The sequence below is a fragment of the Drosophila serrata genome, unplaced genomic scaffold (assembly GCF_035046125.1).
Source record: "Drosophila serrata isolate PLE 108 unplaced genomic scaffold, ASM3504612v1 contig_240, whole genome shotgun sequence".
NCBI lineage: Eukaryota > Metazoa > Arthropoda > Insecta > Diptera > Drosophilidae > Drosophila > Drosophila serrata.
The window spans coordinates 4,171,671-4,189,602 of record NW_028257138.1 but is presented as its reverse complement, the minus strand read 5'-3'; the positions used below and the strand labels follow the sequence as shown (position 1 = coordinate 4,189,602).

Below are 17,932 nucleotides of genomic sequence, written 5' to 3'. Positions count from 1 at the left end.
AAGAACAAAATGTAATAAAATTTTATTAAAATTTATAAAATACCTACAAACAATGTTCTTAAGCTTTTATAAGAAAAACTTATTCGTAATTAAATGGTACTTTGAGTGCCAATTTATCCATTACAAGGTACCTTTCACGTCCAACTCTCTATATACTCCATTTCCCATTTGTTTTTGGTTTTTTTCTGATGTTACTTTCAGCCAAGCTTGTGAGCATTTTGATGTCTCTACAATATAAACATCATTTGCGTTGTTCCTTTTGTTTTTAGCCTCGCTGATTTTCTGTTTACCTGAGCTGTCAAAGCCTGTTTGTTGGTGTTGGCCAAAAAAAAAAAAAAAGAAAATACAATTTCCCTAAGAGTGAAAGTCCATCGTCCTACCCTTCGTGGACATGGTTTTTGGGGGCAATTTTCTCGCGCGATTCTCTTTTTTTCTGGCACGCCTGCGCGTGGAAACTCGCTTGGGAAACTCAAAGCCAATCGTATGAGCCGAAACCGAAGCCGAGTTCAGTTGCCATTGTAATGCCAACGCTGTCGGCACGCGTTTGGCTTTCTCGCCTCGCGGGTTTCTTTTATTTCTGTTATTCGTCGTCGTCGCAGTGAAGTGACAGGAAAATCGGAAGAAAACGGAAAAGGGAAAATCAAACCAAATCCCAGCAAAACGTCGTGTTGAATAAAGTATAAATCATGGCAATACGGCAGCAAGTCAAAGTCCTAGTCGGAGTTGAGCCAAAGATGAAATCAACAGCGAGAAATTGCCAGTCATAAAAAAAAGGGTTTGTGTTTGTTCCTGTTCAGTGAGTGAGCTAGTGAGTGAGTGTGTGTGTTGCGTGCGAGTGTGTGTTGTGCCAAAAGGGAAATCCCTTAACCCCCCCCCACACACCCATTGAAAAGCCTTAACCCCTGACTTCAGGCTAGAGACTCCCCTATTGTGCGTTCTGTGTACAATTAGAAGGCATTGCCAATCGATTTGTGTGAAAAGCCAAAGCTAAAACTCAAAAGGTGGACGACGCCAATCCTTAAACAACAACTAAAACAACAACAAAACCAGGACCATATAAAAAAGGAGCCCAGGAAAACGAAAAGAATGGCAAAAGCCACCAAAGAAGTTCCCTTTTTTTAGTTGGCAGGTGCGCGTAGTCTGAAAAATGAAGTTGAACCGAACCCCAAGTTGTTGCCTGTCATTCAGGCAAAAAAAAAAAGAAACGAAACGAAATGGTTGGGGGAAAACTCAGGGAAACCCAGGGAAACCTGAGGAAACTCGGAGCAACTCAGGGGCCAAAATAGGACCGTGAGTCCAGGGGACAATATTAATGAAAGACGTTGCAAAAATGTCACGTTTCTCCAAGTCAAATTGAAATAATAATGAAGGCATTGAAGAAATGTCACGGCTCACTCTCTCTGGCGACTGGCAGAAAAAGTCCAAAGGAATTTACATGAATATATATATCTCGAAAGTAGAAGCACAACATTAAACATAACAAGTAAAGTTGATAATTCGAGTAATATAAAGCATAACAAGCTTAGATAAAAGACAGCTTCCGGGCTTCCCCTTGGGGTCCTCTGAAATTCCTAGAGGGGAATTTCCTAAATGAACTTGAAGTTTGAGTGACATATGACAAGCGAAAGTCCAGAATCCCGGAAGAACACTTTCAAGATGATTAAAGGAATTCTTTGGGGAAACATGGGAGTAATGAATAATTAAAATTATTACCAAGGATTCAACTATATATGAAATATAATAAATTTGTTAGAGAAATGAGTAAGCTTTAAAGTGCTTAATGGAATTAAATAAATATTTAAGAAATCAAGCTAAGACTTTAATAAATTTATACTAAGTAAAGTATACTTAAAACCTTAATAAACCTCAAACGTAACAAATATATTTTTTACCAAGAAAGAAAGCTCAACCTTTTTAAATGCAAAAAATACCAGACAAGACTAAACACTTTTATTACCTTATTCTCCTCTTAAAAATTAACTTAAAACTCTGAGAATATCCCCTGGGAAACCGTAAATACAAAAATGTTGCACGCAAACTTTTCAAATAGAAATAAACTGAGACGAAATACGACAAGTGTCCCCAAAAGAATAATTCTCCTTCTTCAAAAAGGCATACGAAAAGAAGGATATAATTTCAACCCGTAAAATCCCCAACAAGTTCTAGACATAAATTTGATTTTATGCACAAGATGCTACAAGTGAATAAAACACGAGCTTAGTGCCCAGTGCCAGTGACAGTGACAGTGCGAGCATATGATAGTGATGATAGTACAGTGAAGCATGTGCCCAATAAACAGATGTGCCCATAACCATAAAGCGAAAGTGTTATGGCCATTACCGAAGGGTCCTTTTGGCGGCATATCATCTACCAAATAACTTGTGCCCATTGGCCCGGACCGAAATCGCAATTTATGACGGGACCAAACTATTTAAAGAACCATAAAATCCCCCGAACTCAGCGTTTTATATTTATAAAACAAACAAACTTTATGGCCAAAGACGATGGCGACGATTGACGATTTTAAGCAATGGTCATAAAACAAAAGCCAGGATTTCGGCTTCCTTATTAACTCCCAATTTTATTTCCTTTATCCCTCTGAACCAAAAAAAAAAAAAAGGAACGGAAAAGTGCTTCCAGCCATAAACCAATCTCCACCAACTGTGGCAACCAATAAGCTACGACGAACCACCATGGCCAGCAGCAGCAGCAGCATTCCCGCCCGGAACGGTGGCTTCTGTGGTGCACTGCAGCGTGCCCCACCGCCCATGCCCGCCTCCTTGAGTCGCCGTCTCAGCAGCCGCGAGTGCTATGGCGTGGGCAAGGTAAAGGTCATGTTGCGAGTGGCAGAGCGGGACAGGAACTCGAGCGGATCCGGAGAGCCTGGAGAGTACATGGCTCTGGACAAGAAGAAGCGCCAGGTTACACTCACCGATCCCAGGAATACGGTGTGTCCACCGCCACAGGCTGCCCAGGAGCGGGCGCCCATGGTGGCAGCACCCAAAATGTTTGCATTCGATAATCTCTTCACCGCAGAGGATAAACAGGTGAGTTCTGAGTTCTGCGAGATTTATATAATCTCTATAAGAATCGGGAGATTTTATTTTCCATTATTTTTAATTCGCTTTTTATAATCATCCTATTTAATATAATTGATGGAATTTATAACAATGTGTACAAAACTATTCAAAGCTTTTAATGGATTTTGTGAATATTGAGGTTTCTTTTTTTCAAGGGATAGATAAAAAACGTAGCAAATAAATTTATATAATGAAAAAAATTTTTAGAAATGTCAATATAATTTTTTCTTTCTTTTATTTCTTTTTATACCCTTGCAGCGTACTTTAATTTTAGTCAAAAGCTTCCACTTTGTAAAGGAGTCATTTCCCACCCCATAAATCATATATATTCTTGATCAGCATCAACAGCCGAATCGATCTAGCTATCTTTGGCAGGAAAAAAAATTTATCAATTTTTTCGTAATTTTAAAAGGGGTTAAAAATTGTTAAAAATTAAGCAAAAAATTTAATTTTTGTAAATTTTAAATTAAGTAAGCAGATTTGAAAACCTTCTAAAAACTAACATAGGAACGCTTTCCGAATCAAAATTAATGCATTTTTGGCTTAGTTATTGAATTTTTAATCTTTACTTTTCCCAAAAATTATCATATAAAATTGTAGATAAATATTTACATTTTAAGACCCATTTTAGGGTATTATAGTTTAAGCCAGAAGCTTGTAATTTTTTAAGGAATCATTTCCGACCCTATAAATTATATATATTCTTGATCAGCATCAAAAGACGAATCGATCTCGCTATGTTTGGCTAAAATTTCATTTTTTCAATATTTTGATCAATTTTTAAGGGGTTATATCGTAAAAATTGTCAAAAATTTATATAAAAAAATTTAATTTTTTGTAATTTTAAATTGAGAATGCAGATTTGCAGACCTTATAAAAACTAACATAGGAAAGTTTACCAAATTTAATTTAAAGCTTTTTTGGCTTTGTTATGCGTTAAGGTTTGGATTTGATGAAAAAATTGTCGATTCAAAAAAAGCTAGTATTTTAAACTTCCGAACTTGCTTAACTTGTTTTAAAGAAAACATAGAAATCATTATAAACAGTGTTTTAATTTAAACAAATTTTTACCTTAAAAAACACCATTTAACATTTATTTAAAATTCACAAAAGCTATTTTAAAAACCAATGATTTCCACACTTTCCTAATTGCAAACGCTGAACAATAATAATCAGTGAAGCTTTTAGTGATTTATGTGTGTTATTTGTTGTAATTTCCCCTTTTATTATGCATTCATTATGTGAGCTTAATTAAACAAATAAACAATAAGCTCTGTGAATGAGCTTAATGACTTAAACAATGTTACAAAAGTGTTTACAATCAGAGAACAAAGCCAACTAAAACTTTAAATATTTTAATTATTTAAAATGTAAAAGCAAACAAAGAACTTACATTTCCCCTTCTATTAAAAGCTATTATTAAACACCAAAATTTAAACATTCCATATTTAGTTACAAGCATAAAGGTCATAATATAATATTAATAAGATACATCTTGACATACAAAAGATACAATTTCCGCATCTTTGTCACTCCCTTCAGTTCAGTTTCAGCCATTTAACTTGTTATGGCATTACAAAAGAGGTGTTAGTAATTCCAGAGAATAACAAGTCACCACAAAATGCGACAATCAATCTTCATAATTCATAGGGAAACCGAAGTTCTATCCCCAAGATTTATGACCCTTGAAGTGCAATCACTCATAAGGCAATCCCCCTTAGAGCAAAACGTGGAGAGAAAAGAAAGAAAAATACACCCAATAGAATTAACACATACGCGGATTGTCCTCCCCCATCGGATCTAATCAGCAATCGAATTAACCCCGCAATCGAACCCAATTCCAGCCATTAAAGGGAGCCCATTAGTATGCCTTGTTAGCCACCACCCACTATTGACCTCAACTCGGCACTTCTCACTCTCCTCTGTATACACTGGGAAAAAATTTGGCAATAGTGCGGATTTTTTACTAACAAGATGAAGGTTTTTAGGAGACTGCAAATAGCACTAAATATTTTATAGCAATTTTTTATACAGTCTTTAAATATTTTATAATATTCTGACATCTTAAACTACCTATGAATTCCTATGACTCTGATAAGCGTCTACGGCTAGCTTTTTCGATATTTTTTTAAAAGTTTACTTGTATTTTTCCTATTTGTATAACTTTTTCACATATATAAAGTATAAATTATAATATTCTGACCTATAAAATCCTGCGGCTTTTATTATATTTTACCAAAGACTCTTCATATTATTAAAACTTTTATAAGTTTGTCTCAGTATATTCGTCTTGTTAAGACGAGTATAACTTTGTTACATATCTTCGTATACTTTATATTTATAAACAAAATAATAAGCCCCATTTGAAATAACATTTTCTCCCTGTACATCTGTATTTATGTATATATAAATAAATATATTTCAGTCGGATGTGTGTGCATCGGCGTTGAGCGAAGTGATACCCGCCGTGCTGGAAGGCTCCGATGGTTGCCTGCTGGCCATGGGATATCCAGGCACTGGACAGCCCCAAACGGTGCTGGGCGAGGTGGGCAGCCTGGGCAGTGGCATCAGCGGGGGAATGTGCTCCCTGGGAGCGGCCCCCTGTGCCATAGCCTGGCTCTACAAGGGCATACAGGAGCGGAGGCAAAAGAGCGGAGCACGGTTCTCGGTGAGAGTGAGTGCCGTGGGCGTAAGTGCCACCAAACCGGATGCCCCATCGCAGGACTTGCTCATCTCCCATGCAGCTGGTAAGCATATGGACGGGGGGAACTTGGGGAGAGATACTTGTTTGACTTTAACAGTTAAACTTAACTTTAGTCAAGTTTACTTATATAGTTTGAGTTTGTCAAGTTTTTCCGATTAAAATTTAATTTAATACAATTAACTAATTAAGAAAGTTTCCGGCCGAGTAATTTCGTAAGCTAATATTGAGTTCCTTTAACCCTTAGCAACTCTCACATTGCTTAATTTCCATCTCTCTGTTTAATTTAGCTTTTGTACCCTTAATTTCGGCTACTTAAGCTCTGACTTTGGTCCACCTGTTAGCTGCCAGCGGGCAAAAGCGGCGGCAGGATGAATGGCTCCTTCGTGGATGGGAGTTTGGTTATGTGGGAAAGTGTGTGTTTGGGGATATAACGCGGAACTGGGGGGAACCTGGAAACGGGGAAACGTGGGCCTGGGGGCGTGGCGTAATGTTGCCCCTGGGCCAAACAATGATGATGATGACTGGGGCGGGTTCGGGGTCGTAACTGGCCCAATTTGAATAAACTTAACCTGGGCAGTAGCAGTAGTAGAAGTTCCCCGCCCACGCTATCATCACGCCCCACACTCTTTTATCCCCGTAGAATACAGCGTTTATTCCCACATAAAACCTAATGCCCTTTTCATTCACTCCCCGCTTGTTCCCTCTTCCGTTCTCTATATATTTTTTTCCTTCTGGAACTGGAACTCCAACTCCAACGATGGCTACACAGAATCTGACGACTCCCCGGGGATTTATTTGCGTGACGACTTCCTTGGCGGTCCAACGGAACTACGTGCACCCACCGCCGAGCGTGCGGCGTTGTTCCTCGACTCGGCGCTGGCCGGACGCTTAAAAAGTTCCGGTTCCACGGTATCCGGGTGTACTTCTTCAACGCCAGCGGGATGTGGTGGATATGCTGCCCCCTTGGAGTCCGCCCTCATCTTTACGCTGCACGTCTACCAGTACAGCCTGTCCCGCAAGGGCGGTGGTAAGTGTCCAACACATTGTTTTAGTCATTCTATCCTTTATATGGGGTGTTATGATTTTAGGAGAAAGCCAAAAGGCTGGCAATTATCGTAGGAAAGTGTATAAAATGTTTATACACATTTTATTTATAATTTTTGCAAGCAGATTTAATGAAATAAATATAGTTTCAGTAAGAGAAAATGGAGATAGATATGCTAGTGATACAAGGGAGCTCAAAACTCTTTCTCCTTTATATATTATTGTTCAGTTATAGAGTAAATACATCACAAAAGTTAAATTTAATAAATATTATGCTTTCAAACTTAAGATATATGAAACAAAAAACCAGTTCTTTTAAGAAACTCAGTGTATTTCTGTCTACGGTTTTTCCAAGACCCCGTTTTCCTTCTTGTTATTGCTATTGTTGCTGCCACTTTTGTTGCTGCTGCTGCCACTCAAGTGGCCCGCTAAATGCTTCACTACCACTAGACGGCAGCGCCATTAAAGTGTCGCATTTCCTCCACTCCAACACCCCAAACACCACCACCAAACACCCAGCACCCAACGCCCAGCATTGCCCACAAAACCAAGACCAGGACTCACACCCTTTAAAACTCACTTCCTTTTATTCCTTCCTTTTATTTAAACACGGAGAAAAATAGCACAAAATATGCATCTGAGATTTTCATAAAGATTTTGGTAGATAAAATTGTAAACTTAATAAGAAGTTCTATCACAAGAGGTATTTCTTGAACTTAAAGTTTGTTTTATACCAGAAATCTATCATTTTTTATATCATCTTTATTCTTCCTTTAAAGAAAGTTGTATAATTTTCGTTCTAATCATTTCTCTCTCTGTACAGTGGCTGGCGGTCGGAGCCGTTTACATATCATCGACCTAGGCGGGTGTGCGAATCGCAGCGGGGGCCTGCCGCTGTCGGGGATTGGGAACATACTGCTGGCTATACTATCCGGCCAGCGGCATCCCCCACACAAGGACCACCCGCTGACGCCGCTGCTCAAGGACTGCCTGGCGCCCATCACCTGCCATGTGGCCATCGTGGCACATGTGCGGCCGGAGCAGAGCTACCAGGATGCCCTATCCACCATTCAAATTGCGTCGAGAATTCATCGCCTGCGTCGCAGGAAGCACCGTGTCCCCATGCCCCTGGCTGTGGGATTGGCCCAGGGTCTGGGGGGTGGTTCTTCTGCGGGTTCGGGAGCAGATCCCTCAAGCTCGGAAATCTCCGCCGACACTGTCATCTATATGGGACCGAATGACGATGCCACGGATGGTGAACATCCGCCCGTATATCTGCCATCGCTGAGTGCCGGCGACAATCGGGCGGTGATGAGCAAAGCCCTAAAGGGTAGCGGCATGGAGAAGCCCCCCTCGAAGTCGGCCACCAATAGTCCCATGATGATGAAGAAGGCCATGGCAGCGGAGAAAGGTAACTATTTCTTGAACTAATATTATATTGAAACCTTAAATAGCTTAGTATCTTTTAAAAACAAAGAAGAATGTTGAACAAATTTCTTTAAAACATATATAAATTCTTCCCTAACCAATCCCCTTCCTTTCTGTTACTTAATCTTTAATCCCTTCTAGCTAAAAAACTTCCAGGAAGCAATACGGGCAGTCTGAAGCGTCAGGCAGGAGCAGGTGCCTGCTCTTCCCCACTGATTCCCCATGAGCAGCCACAGTTACAGCAGCAGCAGCAGGCCATGGGTTCTCCCATCCCGATACCCCGGCACATGGTGTCCAAGGGATCAATGGTACCCTCGCCCAAAGGTTCACCGCTGCGCAGAGGAGCTGCCCATCCAGGAGCAGCTCTGGAACAACTGGAGGCGGGAATGAGAAAGATCACCGAGGAGCAATGGATAGATGGTCCTCGAGTTTCCAGGGCCAAGGTGGCCGAAGCTCGTCATCTAATGCGCGAGGTTAATCATGTGAAACAGTGCGAGACCTGGGTGGATGGACCCAAGTCCCAGTCCTGCCGATCCCTCACAGCCGGCAATTTGCCAACAGCGGGTGCGAGTCAAACGCAAGGCTATGGCTTTATGGATGCCCACAAAAAGACCATGATACGACAATGGGTAGAGAATCAGACATCGCAAGTCTTCCAAAGCACCGCCGTCTCTGCCAGTAACTCGCCGACGGCCCTGCACTGGAAGCTGTCGCAGTTGAAGCAGAAATCCTTGGATCTTCCGGACAGACCTGCCTTCCAAACCGAACCCTCCTCTTTGGATCTCAATCAGCCCTGCTTTGAGAGTCTTCCCCTGCTGGATCCCGCTCCGCCGGATGGCGATGAGGATGAGGATAGTGGTCCCTCGGAGGTACCGCCTGCTCTTCCATTACTGGATGATCCCCTGGGTTCCAGGGATATCTCCCAGGATAACCTGCACCGAATGCTTTCGCGGCATGTGTCCAGAGAGCAACTCCATGAGGCTGAATTTGTGGCCAGTAGAGCCTCATCATCGCATCACCCGTCGCAAAGAAGTATCGATTGTGGTCTACAGGTCACAGAGGAGGAAATAGCCAGGACTATGGCCAGAGATAGGGATCAGGAGATTGGAGCACACCCTCTGGCGGCTCTAAGTCATTGCGATAACTTGTCCTTTGTGTCCAGCTTCAATATGGCCTGCGAATCCTTCAGCGAGTGCGGCGAGAGAGCTAGGTGAGTGCTTATGTGGGATTATATAGCTGAACTCGAACTGGATTTTACCCTATTATTATTTAATTTCATCGCAAAATCCATTAATTAACATTTTCCCTTCTTCACCAACTCATTTTCTCCCTTTCCCTAGACACCAATTCGATCAGCTGGCCCGCCTCCATGAGATCTTCACCTCACAACTGGCCATGGCCGAGGTCACACCCTCAGCTGCCCTTTTCCGAACGGATGTGGGCAGTGTATTCAGTGAGCCCGTCTATCATTTCAATGTGGGTCAGAGCAGTGTTTGCAGTGAACCTGCCTACAGACTGACACCCAGTCCACCGAAGCAACCATCGCACAGTCCCAGTCAGGGATCCCTGCCCAGCCTCAATGGCATCATGGAGATAGCCGGGATGGATGACTATGCTCTGCTCCGGCAACCCGATGGAGCTTCGGATCCGAATTTGCAAAAGGGTGAGAAGAGATTTACACCGCAGCACGATGATATATGTGAGTTGGATGAGAAATCTATGGCCGCGGCGGTGGGTAAGCGAAATTCTCTCGAGGATGCCCAGCACAAGCTGAACGAGATCACGAATATACTCCCGCTGGCGGCCCAATCGCGTCTTCCCCTGCTGCCCCTGAATACCAGTTCCGAGGCCTATGACAGTGGTCATGATTCCAACTCCACACCACGGACTTCCAAGCATTCGGGCATTTCGAGAAGAGCCGAGAGTGGCTATCATAGTGTGGCCACTGTTAGGGATTCGGATGAGAGTAGCTTTGCCTCCGGCATGTCCAAGGGGCAGAGGCATCGCATAACTATCTCTGGATCGGGAGCAGTAACAACAGCCTCGGGAAATGGTCATTACCAGCGGCATAATCACAAGAAGCGGCATCGCCAGGATCATCAGGCGGGAGGTGCTAACAAAGGACTCTGCAATTGGCTCCTCACACCGTTCTCCTGCACTTATCCAGAGACTGAGGGTGAGATCAGCGATTTTTAGAAGCAAAAATAATGAGAGACACCACATCCGAGTCCAAAAAACACCCACCAAAAAATGGAAAACCGAGCTAGTCCAGCATTCAAAATGGCCAAAACACTAAACACAAACCAAAAATGGAAAAAATATCATAAAGTTTTAGGTAAAAACGACTAGGATGAAAGGTAGAAGGATAGAAGAATCTTTGATAGCGACTGATTAAATTTTACTAGGCGACGGCTGCCACAACAAACAAAGAAAAACACAAACCCAAAGCGAAAGCAGAAAACCAAAAACACATGCAATTTTAAAGTAATCTAATACCTAACCCAATTACCTAAATAATTCATAATAACAAGCATGGGTTTTTTAAGCTTTTAAGACAGTGGAAATTTATGGTAAAATTAGCAGGAAAAATATTTAATGAGACTTTATTTTTTATTAAGGAAAACCTAATGAAAAACACGTAAGAAATAAACATATCTGTATAAGGTAAAACAGAGAGAGTGAAATTAATCCTTAAAATAATAAGGAAGCATAAGAGAAAAAAGAAAACTCCCAACGCTAACTCTTTCCATATCATTTGAAAATTTCCTCCGAAATTTTTTAGAATTTTTTTAACACAACCAATTCCACTGTCTTAAGAGTTATGAAACTAAATATGCTATAAAAACAATCGAATCAATCACTCGACTCACTCACTCACTCACTAAATACACGCATAAGTTCAAACGGGGCTTTAAATATCTTAAGTTGCCAGCTAGCATAATGAATTGGGATAATCGGAATCGAAATCGGGGATATATATACCGAAAGTAATGGGATTCGAATACCCGCTGCTCTGAGAGAGTTGTAAACCGATAATCCCAATTGTATCTATAAATATTGAACATAAATAATATATATTTAATAACATAATCAGGCTACACAATCACTATGACTTTACAATGCAGAGATACATCTATATACATACAATATATATACACTATATATACATGCATATATCATATATATAGCTTATATTTATTGTTTTAGTTTTTGGGTCATTTGTTCGGGCAGTCGATTTAAGATCAAGTATGCTAAATGTTGAATGTTTGCTTATTCAAACGATTTATTGCCAATTATAAATTGTTTAAATTAATTGTTAGTTAGCTAAAGTTATACACAAACACACACACACATCTACTACTAATCATGAAAAGCGACAAGAACCACTGACTATAAAAAGCGAAGAGCAAAAGGAGAGGTTTTTTGCAAAGTAGACAAATGTTAAACATACAATTTTGTTGCCATTTTTGCCTAAATAAACTATGTTACAAATAAAAACGAAAAATCGAACAAACGGAAGCATAAGAAAATTCAACACAAAAAAATAAATAAATTATATATATATATATATTTATCAGAGATACATATAATATACATAAGAGGAGCGGCGAGATTTTAAGGAAACCTAATGCATATTCTATATATATATATATACATAAACATAATGCATATTAATATAAATAATAACAATGAATGCATGCATGAATGAAAGAAAGCCCGGAGCTCTGGGTATAGCTACAAATTTTGTGCCGTTTCATTTCGAATATCGATCGTCATTAACTACATATAATTATTATCGAGACATTCCTTCATTGCCTTTTTAGTCAGCGTATCATCGTCAGCATATAAACAAAACAAAAGCGAAACAATGTCTAAACACAACACTAATTATATTGCATTATCCTCCATACATACTATTTCGTACATTTATTATTATTCCACAATTATCAAGCGTACTTAATCACAGCAACCAATCTCCCGCTCGTCTATGCTTTAAATTTTAAAACATAATCACCTAAAATCTAAACCCATACACACACACACTTCTTTCAAGCCCAAATGCAATGTGCAAAGTACTGCAAAAACTCCAAAAACCTACATATATTATACACTCATACCATACATACATCTATGATGGAGGAGTCGTCGACTTCGACGCTGAATACAGACTAATTATTTTTTATAATATAAACAAATTGACAGCTGGTTTTATTGCTAACTGGGCGGAGAGACGTTTGAATGGGGGATGCTATGCCATGCTATGTTTCTGGCTTTTGGCCAGGAGAAGCGTTATTTGTGCCTCAGTTGTTGGGCAAATAAAGTTGACGTTTTATAGATAGAGACATGTGCGATACACCCATCCAATGTGTGTGTGTGTGTGTGTGTGTGCCGTAGATCTAAACGTGGCAGGCACTCACTCCCACTCCATCCCGGGGAAAAGTCCAACTCCCCTCGGAAAAACAGATGATGGAAACGTGCGGGCGTACAGAGGACTTGTCGAACAATAAAACACGAAAAGGAGAACAGGACGCCGGAAAAGTGAAGTTTGTATACTCTGCTTAAAGGGGAGTAAAAATAAAGTTTGGATAAAGCTGGATGAACGCAGTTTTCACCGAGAAGGGGGAGTAAGTATGCGGAAAAGTCAGGCAAGTTGTGTTTACACTCTCCTCAATAAATACACTGTATCACTGCAATCTTTTGTAACTGATTGAAGAAACGTGATCTGACAATGGTGCATAAATAGAAATTTACCCACAGTTCGGATCTAGAGTTTCCTTATTTGGATTTCTTGTCAAATATTTGAATTTAAAGTGGTTAATGGTTTTGGTAATAGAAATCATTGTTTAATTCTAACATAAACAAGGAAATAACGTCACCTTTTCCAACCATAAAAGGGTATCATAAAAATGTAAGATTTTTAATAAGAAGCTAGCCAGTAAGAAAAAGGATTTCAAGGAGACCTATATTTAGAGGATCCTTTACAACCCTTTAAAGAGAAATCTTAGAACTTCTAAACGTATTTGATAGCAAAATCCAACTTATTTACCAACCAAACTGGACACTTAAATAGACGACGCACTTGACTCCTTGAATTAAATTTGATTTGAACTTGCTCGTAAATGTTTCGAAACTTTCAAAGTACCTTCTCCATCGCTTAGAGTACAACAATAAAATGTGTTGGCACCTTCTGGCAAATGCCGCGCGCGCGTTCTACAATGCGAAAAACTCGTATAAGTAAAGTTCTGCTGCCCTCCCCCTCGGTCACCCCATTTACATCCTTCACTTTTTCCCATCACCTCCATCCAGTTTTCCATTTCCATTTGAGTTTTCCCACCCCCGCCGTCCAAGGAGCCGGCAGCGATTTTTCTTGTTTGCTGCCATCGTCTTCGTCTTTTGTCTGCCGCCCTTTTCATGTCGCGTTCCTCGCAAACGTCGCCATTTTTTTGCAGAAACAGGAGCAGCAGCTCCTTAGCTCCTTAGCTCCTGTCCCGCCGCTTTTTGTACTTTTACAACCCTCTTATCGGGAAAACTTTAAATTTTCGCATTCGCAATTCGCAGTCACAAATGCAAATGATGCCCCGCCCACCCATCTACACTATGAGAAATGTGTAAGTATTTAAATTGAACTTTCTGTTTGGGTTTTATTAAATAAAGAAAGAGGAAAAAAAAGGTACAAAAATTGTATATTTATCAATAAACAAATTTACTTGAAACCTAAAAGATTCCATTCCATTTTTAATAAAGAAAATCACTGTAGAACATTGAAAACCTAAGGAAAACATCTCTTTTAAAATAAGCATTTCCCAAACTTGATCGTTAGCTACCAAGTAAAGATTTCCCAAGTATTTATCAAAACCGTTTTTCCCCCAAGTGTACATAGGTTTTGGGGCGGGGAGGGGGGAAATGGGAAATCAAGGGAATGGGATTCCTGGGAGATCCTATGGCTTGCTCTCGGGGAGTCGAGTCTGTTCACCATATGTTGCCAATTGAGGCGAAAATCGAAAACTCGTCTATGCTATGGAATTGTTTATGACCCCAGCGGATTGAGGACATTCAGGGACTGACTTTCTTTTGCCCATAATATAGCATTGGCTCCTCCCCCATATCGCCCACTATTCCATCACCCTTTCCCTTCATACTATTTCTTTTTTTTCCTGCATTTTCCTTCAACTTTTCCCCATATTTTGCCAGAGTTTCCTTTTTTTTTTGCTGCTGTCGCCTTTTAATTATGGCTCGCAAATTATTTTCGAATTTTTCCATCATACTGCGGAAATAAATGTTGACTGCAATTTCCCGGCACACCGTCCCTTCAACCCAATTCCGAACAGGATGGAAAAGGATTCGAACCATTTCTTGTATTTTTCCTGTGTGAGTGTGTTTTTTTCCCTTTTTTTGCAGTTTTTTGCCGCACTTTTCCCACACTCGGTTTATTTTATATTTCGCCAGGTAGCAAGAATTTCCCAGAGTCCAGAGGAATTGGCGTAGCTGGGAGTTTCCTGGAGTCCTCGTTGTTGTTGCCGTTGTTGTGACCTAAAAAAATATTCACACTCACTTCACTTGTCAAGTTGAATAAAGCAAAACGCTGCCCTGAAATCATGAGCGTGGGAGGAATGCGGAAGAGAGCCATAGTTGGGGGAGTTGGCAAAAAAGTATATATATAAATATTTATATGTATACATATATATATACGAAACCCTTATATATGCAAATACAGCACATTTCAGATATATAATTCTGTTTGACCCGCTGCAATCTGGAATAAATCAAGCTTAGGAAAGGTAAGGCTATGATTTATTCCATTGCCTAGCTGATGTAAACATAAACATAAGATATCTAGAGCTTGAAACTGATTTAAATCAACATTAACTAACTATAAAGAGAATATAAGAGTGTTTTTATCATAAACGAACTCTTTTTATTTAATAAGAAGCAATCGACTTTCATAAATTAGACATTAGATGGGTTCCCTTTTAAAGGATTAACATTCTGTAGTAATGTTTCTATTAATAAATTATTTATCTAAACTACCACGTTGACTTATAGTTTTCCCTCAAACTGTATCATCATTTTTTGTTTGTGTGTACAACACTCATTAAAATCCGTCCCACTTGCAATTAGAGTTTGTCATTTGACAGCAACGCGAAAATATATATGTGGATACATACATACATAATATATTGGTGACAAGCGAGCAACAAATAATAAAAATGACAACAAACATCGAAATCAACTCAGCGTTTGGGAAATTACCATTTCTGCGGGGCATCGTTGATAAATGTCATCACCGGTTTTCCTCCCACCAACTTTTCCACAAGTGAAAAATGGGATTTTATAATTTAGAAACGTTTTTCGATTCGATTTTATATAATAAATTGCTGAAAGGTAGCGGCGTCTGTTCTTAGTTAGTTTGATTTTAATTGGTTTAGATTTGTCAATAATTTTATATTGAAAGCAAATGCAGAATTTAATATGTGTGCTTAAAGTTGCCTTGAAAACTGAAAATCACTGAGCCCCAAAATAAGACATCAATAAAAGAGTTCTTTATTTGAATTACCCTAATAAAATGTACCTGCATTATTATTCATTCCCTTTGAAACATTTTAAATACTTTCTCAACCGTGAAAACTCTCCATTCTGCTCCAGTCAACCGTTTCAGCCCAAGGAGAAAGTATACGAGTTAAAGTATCCGCCACAAGTACTTATCGACAGATACCGCCGTATCGAAAGCTTACGATTGCCTTGTTATCCTAGCGAGGAATCAATTGATAAGCCCCCCGCTGAAAGACAGAAAAAACCCCAACGATTCCGTTGCGATTTGAAGCGATGAATCAGCCGAGTGCTTTGAGCCAGTGACTTGGGGGCACTTATTGCGCATCGGTAATCGCCGATATATCATTATAATGTGTGGGTGACACACCAGTGAAGCCATAGAAGTTACCTCCCCTTCAATGCACTCGAAGAAGTCGTAATATTCAATTTATTGTATACCAAAAAAAGCAGGTACGGGAGGTATTTGTATTTTAAGAAAGTAAATACTGACTTTTGCACAATGGAAAGTGTAGAAATTTAGGTTATATAAATGAATTTTATAAAATAAATTTGATGAACAAAATTATTCATTAAAAAAGCGTGATAATAATAATAATAATAACAAAATTATTCATTAAGAAAGCCTGATAATAATCATTAAGATAGATTTCTTAAATCGCGTCGTATTTTAACCCTCATTTCAATAGCACAATAATATTTTAGAAAGGTAAATAGCTTTCCTCAAAATTAAAATCCCTTTTAAATAGAAACTACATTCTTTCTTTCAAGTGCAGGATAGTTTGGGGTTTGTAAGCAATTACAAAAACATGAGCAAACATGAACAAAGCAATTGAAAGTCAGGTGAAGTGAAATTTAATCCAGGTTCAAAACTCAATTCACGGAAAATTTAGCGGAACAAGGGAGGCGAAACCCTTGAAGCGAGCAGCTGTGGTCAGGGGTTAATGCAAAGGTGCTCTCCCCTTCAAATATTACTCGGCGACCGACTCAACGGCCTTGCCCAGTTGGTACAAGAACAATGCCGTTCCGCACACTTGCAAATCCTCACCAGCGTTCTCCCTGATGCTGTCCACCAGGACCACTCCGTACCTGATCGCAGCCATGACCAGCATCATTCGCAAATAGAGGAAATTTCGCTCCACAAAGGCCAAAAATCCAAGAGACACTATGTTGCCCAGAATGGTGAGATCCTTGAGGCTATCGGATATACCGCAATCGACCCGATTCTTTGCCAGACAACACCTCATATCACAGAGCAACGGCAGCAAGAAGAAGCCATGGCCCAAGGTGACAGCACTCCAGCCGGTGGACTGCATATAGAGATCCATGTTGGTCAGTGACAATGGCACCAGTTCCAGCACTCCGTGCGTTATGTCCCTCAACTTTCGACACTCCTCTGGCTGGCCGCTGGCAAAGATTACCCGCAGCAGACCAAACACGGCCGTGATTCCACCCACCATGCAGGCTACCAGGGCGAGAGGATGCTCCTCCGGCTGCATTTTACAGCCAGAGCTAACAGCCGTATAGAGGAGGATACCATTGTAGGCGAAACGCAGCCAGGGACCCGAAAGCGGCTCACTCATTGTAGTTTTAGGCCGAAATGTTGCTGCTGGTCAAATGCCGTAAAAAACCGAGTTTTGATAACAATTTTCAAAAAAATTCGGTTGGAAATGAGTTATGGGAACGGGGATATATTGACCGAAAATATATTTAATTTAAAAAATGGTAAATATGATAAATTTAAATAATATAGAATTGACAACCTTAATTTAAAAATATCCCAAATAATTTCTGTAAAAAATATTAAAACCCTTAATGAGTTTTAATCAATTGAAGCCTTAATTTGGTTGAGCAAAATTTTTAGTTAATTAAAAACATAATTGTAAAGTTTTAGTCAAAATTGTAAATTTGTTTGAGGCTAATTTCCGCAAATAAAAAATAATTACAAAAATAAAACAAATGTGTAATATGCGGGTATAATAAACTCACCTGCTGTTATTTGCTTTTATTTCCACATACGTATGATGGCCCTTCAATTAGGCGCAATTCCCATATTTACATAAGCACACACATACACACGAATGTCAGTATGTACATGCATTTACAGCTCGCAATTTTCGCAAAATTC

General features: G+C 39.7%; 2 protein-coding genes across 3 annotated transcripts; one reads left to right on the top strand and one right to left on the bottom strand.

Moving 5' to 3' along the window:
• The first annotated feature begins 502 nt into the window (after positions 1-502).
• LOC110177003 (kinesin-like protein CG14535) lies at positions 503-12,452 on the top strand. 2 transcript variants are annotated; one of them, XM_086830656.1, is made up of 7 exons: positions 503-775; positions 2,621-3,047; positions 5,506-5,827; positions 6,554-6,811; positions 7,652-8,239; positions 8,398-9,466; positions 9,597-12,452. In XM_086830656.1, the coding sequence occupies exons 2-7, from the start codon at positions 2,694-2,696 to the stop codon at positions 10,450-10,452; spliced, it is 3,447 nt and encodes a 1,148-aa protein (XP_086686782.1). In that variant the 5' UTR covers positions 503-775; positions 2,621-2,693; the 3' UTR covers positions 10,453-12,452. The 2 variants fall into 2 exon arrangements, with proteins under 2 accessions (XP_086686782.1, XP_020799172.2); XM_020943513.2 differs by lacking the exon at positions 503-775 and having other exon boundaries at positions 824-3,047.
• A 4,191-nt stretch (positions 12,453-16,643) lies between these two features.
• Positions 16,644-17,531, bottom strand: LOC110177029 (uncharacterized). The gene has a single exon (XM_020943545.2). The coding sequence runs from the start codon at positions 17,385-17,387 to the stop codon at positions 16,776-16,778; it is 612 nt and encodes a 203-aa protein (XP_020799204.1). The 5' UTR covers positions 17,388-17,531; the 3' UTR covers positions 16,644-16,775.
• Positions 17,532-17,932: the final 401 nt, after the last annotated feature.

Bases quoted from the DNA above. Each gene is read 5' to 3' on its own strand.
- LOC110177003 (XM_086830656.1), top strand. From the start codon at position 2,694: ATGGCCAGCAGCAGCAGCAGCATTCCCGCCCGGAACGGTGGCTTCTGT. The intron at 5,828-6,553 runs GTAAGCATATGG...ATGGCTACACAG, and splicing joins GCTCATCTCCCATGCAGCTG to AATCTGACGACTCCCCGGGG. The intron at 8,240-8,397 runs GTAACTATTTCT...AATCCCTTCTAG, and splicing joins GGCCATGGCAGCGGAGAAAG to CTAAAAAACTTCCAGGAAGC.
- LOC110177029 (XM_020943545.2), bottom strand. From the start codon at position 17,387: ATGAGTGAGCCGCTTTCGGGTCCCTGGCTGCGTTTCGCCTACAATGGT.